Genomic DNA, 11628 nt, shown 5'->3' with positions numbered 1-11628 from the left:
ACACACTGTCACTCAGAACACACTGAGAGGAAAAACACTAGCATCAAACACCAACACAGAAAATACAAACTGTTCATCTTTACAGTTTGAACAATTTCAGTGACCTCATACAAAGTAATATTTTCTTCAAAGAAAAGTGACATTCTTTCCAAAATGAGTCTTTCTGAGCTCTATATATATATATATATATATATATATATATATATATATATATATATATATATATATATATATATATATATATATATGTATGTATGTGTGTGTGTGTTTACTAACAAGTCTAAAACAAGACACCTCCTTAGCCTTTCAGCTGGAATTACAATCAGCAGTGTTTGAAAGGCACAATGCTGAAATCTATTCCGTTTTGAATGTGTGGTTCACAGTTTTGACAGCAGTGTGTTAGCGTTTGAACAAAGTGCTGTAAATCCACAATGTTGTGCAGGTTGTGGTTAAAGTCATGCGATAAGTGTGTAGAGTTTTGAAAACTGTGTTCAAGCAATGAAAAACGAACTAGAGTTTGGTCCCCATGAACTGCTGCTGTGCAGACTGTAGTTAGAGTTTTGCACATGTGACTCCAGTTGTGCCCGCTGTCGTTTAGCAAACAAAACAAACTGTAAAGGAAATAAGAACTGTCTTGTAAAAGCTCATTTTGTTTCATATTTTCCTCAATGTATTTCCAATACACTTAACACTTCAATGACATTGAGATAATGGTTCGGCCCAATACTTAATTATGGAGCCATAAAACCTACCAAAACATTCTTTTTTAAATTGAATTTGAAGTGCATTGGCGTAATCACGGTCACACTGCAGACTAAACCAAACAGTCAACACCCAGCTACACCTGTGCAGCATGGAGCTGAGTTTCTGTTCACTTTACTGTGTGACTCTGTCCACCATCAGGTGGCAGCTCCCGCTTGTTCCATCAGGGGACTTTTCATGTGAACTGATGGTGTCACAAAGCTGCACACTGTGTTCTGCTCTTGTGTTTACATTAAACATGCTGCATGTGTGTATCATCTCATGATGCTGGAACAAGAAGCTGTGTGTGTGTGTGTGTGTGTGTGTGTGTGTGTGTGTGTGTGTGTGTCTGTGTGTGTGTGTGTGTGTGTGTGTGTGTGTGTGTGTGTGTGTGTGTCTGTGTAGGTGTGTGTGTGTGTGTGTGTGTGTGTGTGTGTGTGTGTGTGTGTGTGTCATTTTATGATGCTGGAATGAGAAGCTGCATGTGTGTGTGTTATCTCAAGATGCTGGAACAAGAAGCTCTGATTTAAATAGGAATGAAATATCAAAATAGCTTTCTGAAAAGTTTGAACTTGTTGTTTCTTTGTCCTTCATACTCGCAGCACTAATATTGTAATATTCACTGCTTATGATTGCTTAGTTGAATATGCATCGTTTTCATGTAAAGATGACTCAGATTGAGCAGCGCCTCCATTTGCAGGTGCACCGAGTTATGATTATTATAGTCTGCATATGTTTTAGGATATATAACATGCTTTAGACTTTTTTCAGTATGGATTGTTCTATAACACACATGAATATACATGGATACTTCATTAATAATAAACATAGCCAGAGCAGCTTTAATGCAAACAAAGAATAAATACAATAATTTAAACAATAAATACTCTTATGTACAGTAAGGCAACATGATGCATAGCATCAAACACACAACTTTAAACTTCAACAGTCAGAAAGACTGCTGGTACTACAAGTACACACTGTAAGTACACAACATGTACAAGTACACAACATGTACCTGTACGCACTGTAAGTACACAACATGTACACACTGTAAGTACACAGCATGTACAGGTACACGTTCAGCTGCTGTAAGTACACAAACTGTAAGTACAGGTTATAACAACTTTGTTTTGATTTGTTTAAATCCGTGGCCAATCTGGACTGATTAATAACAGATGTTCATGGGTAATAACTACTCAGAGGGGAGGAGTCTCTAGTCAGAGGGGAGGAGTCTCTAGTCAGAGGGGAGGAGTCTCTACTGAGAGGGGAGGAGTCTGTTGTCTCAGCAGTGGACACATGTGAGTTAAACATTTGGTATTTTAGTGTGAGACATTTTTACATCATTTCCCTAAACACAAACACAAACTTAATTATTTATTCAATTGACTCAACTTTCTCATTGTACAAATAACCTGGATATTTACATAATGAATTGACAAACATAATGTGAATAGATGCGGACAGAAATAAATAAGGAGAGCGTTGCTGGCTTTTGAGCAGTGACTGTTTCACCATATGAATACTGGCTTCAATGAACGGACAGATACTTGTCGAAGTGTTTATGGTTAAGAAACATGCAGAGACACGGCAGACATTCATATTTAATATTACTTCACATGTCTGTGGAAACGTAACCTCCAGAGCGGTCAGCGTGGTGAGCAGCTGCAGACTGGACGCTGTGAGGGAGACATCCTTCTGTTCATTCTGTTTGTTTTGCATTCAAAATGCACACCATCGTTTATTTTGTCTTAACATATGTTTTATTACTAAGTGTAGTTAAGTTTGTTTTGCTTATTTTAAATAAACTATAATCCAAAATAAGCTATTTGAAAAAAACAATACAATTCCATTCAAGGAATAATTTATCATTTCTCAAGATGATTGTTGGGTAATATACAGAATGTGCGTACTGACATCATCCCTATTGCGCTCCAGATAACACTTCATAGGACAGAACGTCCCATTTCACTAAAACTCTTCCTCAAATCCTCTCCTGGAACCTCTTCCTCGTGTCTTGATGTGAGGATAAGACGCATGTGAAGAACACGAGGAGACAGAGGTGTTCATGTGATCTGCCCACAACAGTCTGCAGCATGTGGAGCCTGCAGGAAGTCCAATGCTGTCTGTCTTTAAATGTTGGATCAGTTTGAGGAGGAATACTACAAATCTGCAAATAAAATGCAGATATAATACTAATGTGAGAGATTGGCCTCGTTCCAGAGACTAATACTATGAGCTAGCCCAGAAGGGTTGTGTTTGGACCTTTGTTTGTGATAATTGTGTCTGAAAATGCTCTGCAGACTTTCTTTACAGTACAACCTTAATTTGCTGTCATAAAAACACAAGCTGCTGTAATGGGAAGCAAATGTGAGATTGTGTGCAGCCATGCTGTCATTCTGCAGATGATTCAACAACAGAGGAGCAACACCGGAGTAACAGAGGAGCAGAGCAACAGAGGAGCAACAGCAGATTAACAGCAGAGCCACAGAGGAGCAATAGTAAGAGCAACAGTAGAGCAGCAAAGGAGTAATAGGAGAGCAACAGAGGAGCAACAGCAGAGCAAAAGTAGAGCAACAGATAAGCAACAGCAGAGCAACAGAGGCGGTGCTACCCAGAGTTATCAGTGGAAACACGGCTCTCTCTCTCTCTGTCAGACACAAGGCCCATGCAGGCCTTCCTGGAACATATTCAGTTCCAAAGCAGAGCAGCGCCAAAAACCTCCAGTCAATGTGTTTGAGAGCACTTGCATGTACTAAATAAATATTCTACCATATGACACGTGAAGCTTCATTGTAAACTTTCCCAAGGTTTATAGGGCCCAAACTTTTTTTTGGTCAGATGTGGAAGGACTTGGTGTTGAGCTACATGTGGTCCACTCTCATAAACATGTGCTGTGCATCATGGTCATCACTCCTACGTGTGCAGCCGGCCTGTGTTTCTAAAAAACTACAGCTGGCTATTCACATTCCTGTTAATAAAAGAAATAACTAGATATGAAAACTGATATGATGTCATAACTGCATAAAAATTTCTGCAGATGCTGAAATAAAAGAAAAAGTCATAATCATCGATAATGAAATAATACAAATGTTGAGCATGTAACAAAATAACTTTTTGTATATAGTTTACATATATTTGTGTATGCATATTGTATTAACTGTTATTACATTACTTTTCTTTCAGATTATAAGAAACATAAGAACAGATATTTGAATAACAAACCAAAGTGAAGTGCAAATCATTTGTTTCATGGATATATTTTTGACGAGTGTGTGAGCAGCAGCAGGGACGCACACGAGCACCAGAAGGGCCCAAAGCGTGTCGTACTGTGGCTCGCTATAACAATACTATACGTTCTACGTTGTATACGTTATCTACGTTTATTAACCATTAGCCGTAGAATGAGTGTAGTTTACTTGTCATTACCGGTGGGGTAAATAAAGGGGTAAGCCTGTGTTCATAAAGAAGCTTGTAATAAATGTATAAGGGGGGCCATCTTCTAAATCCTCTAAACAAGGTGGGGGGGGGGGGATTAAAATAGTCCCAACCGACAACAAAATGTTGCTTATTCTACTCAAAACTATTTAAACAAAATCCAAATAAACAATGGAAGGAGTAATTTCTCATTTTCATTGGTATGTTGATATTGTTGACGACCACCGGGGCTTATCGTAACTACGTTATGCCACAGGTCATAACGCAAAGATGATGTATCAACAAATACTTTCAAAATGGTCATTGGACATTATTTTGTCATTCAAGGTCATCTGGGGTCTCGCTGAAATTCATTTCTAGCAATACACAGTATAGAAGGCTTTAAAAAAAATCATATTTCAATAAGAATGTGGAGCAATTATCACTTTAGGTTGCATTTAGCATTGTGGGGGTGATGTCACCGTCCAGGGCTCTTTGTCTGCTAGCTAAATGCGAGCACATTACATGTAATCTGCTCGCTAACAGGTGGCTGTAAGAGCTATCGTGTCACACCTGATCTGAAAATAGCCCGGCGGTGAAAAGCTGTCGCTCTGAGTGATGGTTGTGTTGCGACTATATTTGCGATGGCATCCGACAATAGACCGCTGACAGAGATGTAAACAAGCCGCTCTTCAAGCAGCACTCCAGAGCTACTGTGGTCTTTACAATTAGCATTCTGCTAGGTCGGCTCGCTAGAGGACAGCGTGCTATGATCCAAGCTGCTCTGCTGAATTTAGAAAAGCCTCTGGGGTCATGTCAAGCGTTATGAAGGCCGCCACTAAAATAAACAAAGTAAAACACTTTTGTATTACTGAAGGCTTTAGGACATCGGAGGACTGACTACAGATGCTCTCATGGGGACTTCCCCTTGACCACAGAGTGTTATGAGCTGGAAGGAAAGAGAGCCATCACACCTGAAAGCTGCTTTTGGTCTTATGAAGACTTGTAATCACAAAAACAAAACAAGGCTTTTAAACATGTCTTCACATCCCAATATTTGGTCTTTAAACTGATGAGTTTTTTGGTTGACTTTAAGCTGTTTGGTTAATTTTGAGCACAATGTCGTTACATCGTTTTAATAGAGGCTTTGCATTTGATTTAAAAAATAAATCCTATTTGGCTCCATGGTGAAGGTTCACTAGATAACTGGCTTTTGGCAAACAATGTAAAGTAGTATTGGCTGTAAGCAACCAACGTAATAAATAAATAAATGTAATGCTGCGGTGTGGCTGCATACATCAGCAATGTTCAGACTGACAGTAAATGGGCCGATAAGGTGAACTTGTTTGTTTAGGTGGTGTGACCTGAACAAATGGTGGAGTTGTGTCTTCGTTGGCTCACTAGCCAACAGAACATAACGCCATTATTAAGATGTCTTATCTTACAGAAGCTGATGAATCACATTCTATTTGTAAAACCATCAACTGTCTTTAAATTAAAGTGGATTTTGATAACCCAATGACTCATTTCATTTCATATAATGGAAATATTTTAAAGTTACCATTATATTTCAGGATAGGTTGTCTTTATGTTGTTGCATTGGGCCAATGTTACACAAAAACAGTTCAAATAAATGGTACTTGCCCAAATATGCTGCTCTATTGAACTCTGCACGTATAAAGATTAATGTTCTGAAATCTGTGAGCACAAAGCATTCTCTTATGAACAGTAGAAGCTGTTTGGTCATAATCAATGTGAATGGGCTGCTTGGCTTTAATCTTGCCAGTTTTGTGGTTTTTGGATTTAATGTTTGATGTTGTGTTAACTTCCACAACATTTAAAGTTTACAGGACAGTAATTAAAACATTTCTAATCAGTTAATTAATAATTGGCACAATCATTGATGACCATTAATCATTTGTGAACAAAAGTTACCATTATACCTGCTGGAGTATGTTTCAGTCACAAATTTCTGCATGCAGTTAGCCACTGGTTAGCTTCTTCTAGCGGAATAGCTAACACGTTAGCTAGACAGTTGAAACGGTACCATGACTTCCAGTAACTTCCGCCAAGCTGCTCTCTTAGAAATGTGATCAGCTACTTGGAGTCTCTTTATCCAAAGAAGTGAAGACCTCCAACACTGCTGCTGTAGCCCTCAACAAGCCAAATGAAGGACACAAAATGCAATCCATTATGGAAGGACCAGTACTGATAGCCTCCTTTTCTGTGCTTATTGCTGGTGGCATTGAAACAAACCTTCCACTGCCCCGGGCTGCTGGCAAGCACAGTCAGTGTGGTTCTGTCTGAAGGTATCACAACTCCAACAACCAAGGTGTTAGCGGAGTGAAAGCCAGGGCCCCTGCGCTGAGGATCCTGGTCCAGGCCCCTCACCTCAGACCTCATGAACTCGGGTTTAGTCACCCGGGCCTCGCAGCAAACCGCTCTTTTAACACAATAACTTTTCTGTGTGCAGATGGACACTCAGCCCACACAGCTGCAGTTGGCCGCTGAGAGCCACTTAATGGTCTGCCAGGTAGTCTGGGTGTCCATGAAGGACACGGTCTCGTAACGGGTGGGCCGACAGCAAGGGTGACCGCTGACTTTCTTGCCAGAGATGCTCCCATTGTCCATCAGAGCCTTCAGGGCCAGGTCGTAGTTCTTGCGGGAGCCGTGGCATGTCCCAACGCAGTACTTAAAGAGGACTATTTCGTCCGAGTCGTAGCCGAGACCGAGATCCCGCACCCGCATCTGCTTCCTCTCCAGGCGACAGTCGTGACTGCTCTTGGTCTTCTTGCGATTCCTCCGTGACGTTCTCGGTGAGTTTGGGTCGCGAAGGGAGCGGCGCCATCTGCCCTGCTGGATTTCCTCTTCCTGCATCAGCGGCCACTCCTCTACAAGCAAAATAAAACAGACAGGACACCGGGGTAGTCAAATATTTGGTTCCCAAAATGTTTATGGTAAAAAACAATTTGTGAGAAACAGTGACCAACTATTACCTCCCAAAATAAAGTTTAATGTGAATTCAAGAGCAGTATCATTTCCATTCTTTCAATTCCTGTTTGAACAGATGGTTAAGCAGCAAGGACCAATCCTAAAGCTAGAGCTGTTATGTTGGAAAACCCGCAAGAGTACTACATTAGTAAAATGATACAAGTAAAAACACAGATCAGTGTTGCCAACTCTTTTCCAATGAAAGTAGCTATCAGCTGAGCTCACATTCCATTAGGGCTGATTCTTTACTTACTCTATCAAAAATCTTCAATTACTGATTCATTCATGTACCAGAATCGTTGCACACGGTACAATACCTCCCCTTATAGAGGGTGTAGGAATCATACGCTTTAGTGATAATGACCTAATCTTTGTTTCACACAGAAAACAGAGAAAATATGAGAGATATTAAGAGAATGTTGCATTTACCCAAATACGGAACTGTAAGGCTGAATGACAATCTCTGCTACTGCTACTGCTCTTGCTGCTATTGCTCTTGCTCTTGCTCCTGATGCTGCTATTGCCACTGCTCCTGCTCCTGGTCCTGCTGCTGCTATTGCTACTGCTCCTGTTACTGCTCCTGCTACTGGTGCTGCAGCTGCTGCTCCTGGTGCTCCTGTTCCTGCTACCGCTCTTGCTCCTGCTGCTCCTGCTGCTACTGCTCCTGCTGCTCCTGCTACTACTGCTACTGCTCCTGCTGCTCCTGTTATTACTGTTGCTCCTGCTGCCGATACTGCTCCTACTACTGCTGCTACTGCTCCTCCTAATGCTCCTGCTGCTGCTCCTGCCGCTACTACTGCTTCTGCTCATGCTGCTACTGCTCCTCCTAATGCTCCTGCTGCTGCTCCTGCCGCCACTACTGCTTCTGCTCATGCTGCTGCTGCTCCTGGTCCTCTTTCTGCTCCTGCTGCTGTTGATCTTCCTGCTCCTGCTATTAGTGCTGCTCCTGCAATTGCTTCTGCCCATCCTGCTGCTGCTACTGTTCCTGCTGCTGCTACTGTTGCTGCTGCTCCTACTGCTCCTGCTCCTGCCACTGCTCCTGCTGCTGCTCCTGCTGCTGCTCCTGCTGCTGCTCCTGCTGCTGCTAATAATACTAACACTGTTCTTGTAACTACTGTGATTATTTGCATTGATGAACTTGAAACATATCTTTGAAAAACTATTCCTCAAAGCTAAAATACTCTCTTCAAATTTGCATTGTTTTGATCTCATTTTAATTAACATGTAATTGATTTGATTAAATATGCCACTTTTTATTGTAATTCTTAAATGTAATGATTACATTTGATTTTCGAACATTTTTTATACCAATAGAATAGAACATTTTGATTGAACTAACACTTCAATTGTACCTTCAGGTCTGTTGTGTTTGATGTTCAATTGTAATATTATGTAATGCTCAATTTAATCTAACTTCAAATATGAAGTGATTAAATTAAATTAATTTAAAATTTAATCTGGTTAATTTTCTCACTATATATGAATGAATATTGTATTTCACATTAACTGGCCGAGACGTGCTCGTGAACAGACGTGAACAGACTTGTGAACTCGTGAACAGACGTGCTGGTGAACACGTCACGAGCACGATGTGAAGCACTAACATGTAACATGTTACATGTTACATGGACCCCAGGAGCTCTCACTGCTCTGCAGCTCCTCACAGAGCTCTGCTGGCAGCATTTATCACCATGCAGTTATGATGTGGCCCTCAGCGAGTCCCTGCTCTGACCTTTAGAGACTGAAAGGTGAACAACTTCTCACACTTTAGTTGAAGCATCAGATTAGAATTGAGTTTTATGAGCACGGGAGAGCGTGCACGATTAAATTAAAAGCAGACACGGGTGTTGAAACTGTGAGGGAAATTCCTCTGGTTGTCGGCTGAGTGATGCAAAATGTAGTGTCACGTTGTGGGTCATTAGCAGGAGGGGAGTGGAGCTCCTGGCTGAGCTCCAACCGAGCCCCAGTTGCTTTTTCTGTTGCCAGGAACGTTTCAAACAATGTCAGCTGGGTGGACCTGCCAGGTGTTGGACTGACGTCTCTCCTTCCAGGGATGGCTGGGCCCATGCTGCTATTGTCCTGAGGGGAGGTGTGTTACCAGGAGAAGGCTCCTTTACAGCAACGTAGCTGCTTGTCAGCTCATGCCTCGATGTTTACCAAAAAAAAAAATCACAAGAGGAAAAAATGCACACAAGTGTTCCCCAGGGGAAGAGCACATCACTGCTCAGTCAACCCCCGCCCGCCCTCAGGTACATATTCAGCCATGTCAAAACACGCCACATGGGTTTGCATTATTTCATGTAATTATACAGCTATTCCAATGTTACAGTCAAATTGAGCAATGTTCATGGCGATCACATCCAGCTGAGCTAAACGTTGTCACGAGACAATCTGAGCGTATCAGGGTCATATTTGCCATCACAGTCATAAAGCTTTGGATGGAGAAACGCTCACATCACCACAACAATATCAGCAGTAGCTACACTTACGCTTGTTGTGCCTCAGTGCTTGCAGTTCATATAGTCTTTGGGGGAAAAAGGTATGTCCCATTAGATCAGTGGTTCTCAAACTTTTTCTGTGACGCCCCACTTTGGAGAAAGAAAAATCGGGCCCTACTGCCCCAACGAAAAAAATGGTCCAACTTTTTGAGACACCTCCATCCGTAGTTTTTTAATTAATAGATTAAAGAAAATTGAAATCCCTTTCAAGTAAACCAGATCACTTTGTTAAAACAATGCAAATAAAGTTATATATGGGCAAAAAATAACTCATATGTGAAAAAAAGATTACCATGGAGGCCGGTTGGATCCCTGTTTTCTCCCCATAGTTTCATGTTAAAGTGCCCTTGAGCAAGACACGGAAGCCCCAGTGCCTTACAGCAGCACAAAGCTCTTTAATTACTAAGGATGAGTAAAATGCAGAGCAAATTTCCCCCTGTGGGATTAATAAAGGATTCTAAAAAGAATCTGCATTTCCCCCTACGCCCCTCCTGTAATACCCTCGCACCCCACTACAGGGTCGCGCCCCACAGTTTGAGAACCACTGCATTAGATACTGGAGGAATAATAATTAACTATCCCTTCTTAATAACTAATAATTTGCTTGCGGTCCCAAATACGAGCCAATAAGTAGACGACGCGCTTCCTTCTGCGCAGCGTTATGTTTGGTGGTTGTAATTTGTCCGAGAAGAAATAGTTCCGACATGAAACTGCATCCAACAAGGTCTGTGGATCATCACGAGTCATCAGGTCACATTCATGGAAGAGACAGTGCTGTTGAAAAGAGGCAGACATCTCTACGGCCGATATCTACTACATGAGGCGACTCACAGCTAAACTATCATGACAGATGAATAGTGTCGAGGGGGGCTTACTATGATTTAGCTACTTAGCCAAGTGATTGGTAGAATACAGACATTCATCCTATCTGTCTGCTGTGAAGAAGACACTGATGCCACATGAAGGTGCCACCTGCCTAACTTAACATGCGACAGGCACAGCTACAGGAGCAACTTGGGTTTTGCACAGGAACAGGTCCACATGGACCAGCGGAGCCGGGGAGCGAACTGCCGATCCTCTGATTGAAGGACGACCCTGCTTATCCACATCCACAGGGATGAAACGCAGAGGCTTAGATCTATGAGGCTGTTAGTTCAAATGAAGAGGTGATGCATGCCTCAGAGTGGCACGGCCACCACGCAGAAGTACAAGACAATAGAAGTACAAGACAATGTTTCATGTGTTCCCATTGGGCATGTCATATAAATTCCCAACATACTTAATAATAATTTTCTCTTATTATTGTTCTGGGTAGTATATGTCTTAAATGCTTTAATAATTGTATTGTTGTTGTTGAAACGCCTAAAAACCCGACACGTGTTCATGTCTAGCTGCTATAACAATGATGTCAAAAGACAGGACCAACGCCGAGCGCCTTCGCGGGTGAAATTTGGGGTGAAGAGGTCAACAAAACGGGCAACCTCTGACACGCAGCAGCGCCTTTAGATTCCTGAGTGTCACAACAACCGTCAGCGGGTTCTTTAACCACGACAACAGAGCTGTTGGCACGGAAACATAAGAGAATCTGTCTCTGGAAACAGATTGGAGAAGGGCGGGCACTTTAAAATAAATGATTAGCAAGTGATTTGATAAGCCGTCTGTCAATCAAAGTCACAGGACAAGAGAGGAAACGCCTCCAGGTCTGTTGTGTGTGATGGAACGCGCTGACGTCTTCAGTGGCCGACACTAACTCTTTACTTTCAGGGTGGATTTTCATGCCATATGCATAAACATGGCTAATTCTTTAAAACAAGCTGACAGTTAATGGACAAAGCGGCCGGTCCCTGACTGTCAGATCAATTTATCAATTTATAAAATGTTGAATTTTCTGTATGAAGATGTGTGATGTCACTGCAGAGAGCCTTTACTCAGCTTTTGGTCTACAATATGAGAGCTGATATTTAAGTTATCTTTGCTAATA

At 41.7% G+C, this 11628-nt stretch overlaps 1 protein-coding gene across 1 annotated transcript in view; it reads right to left on the bottom strand.

Moving 5' to 3' along the window:
• Window positions 1–6639: 6639 nt before the first annotated feature.
• LOC137795605 (persephin) overlaps window positions 6640–11628 on the bottom strand; it is an 18982-nt gene continuing 13993 nt past the window's right edge. The window contains exon 4 of the mRNA XM_068593182.1: window positions 6640–7049. Within this exon, the coding sequence (XP_068449283.1) occupies window positions 6640–7049 (410 nt within the window). The remainder of the gene's footprint in view (window positions 7050–11628) is intronic.

The sequence above is a fragment of the Clinocottus analis genome, unplaced genomic scaffold, assembly GCF_023055335.1.
Source record: "Clinocottus analis isolate CAN_PGR_092001 unplaced genomic scaffold, fCliAna1.0.p SCAF_29, whole genome shotgun sequence".
NCBI lineage: Eukaryota > Metazoa > Chordata > Actinopteri > Perciformes > Cottidae > Clinocottus > Clinocottus analis.
Note: the sequence above shows the minus strand (reverse complement) of the source record. Positions and strands in the feature narration are given on the sequence as shown.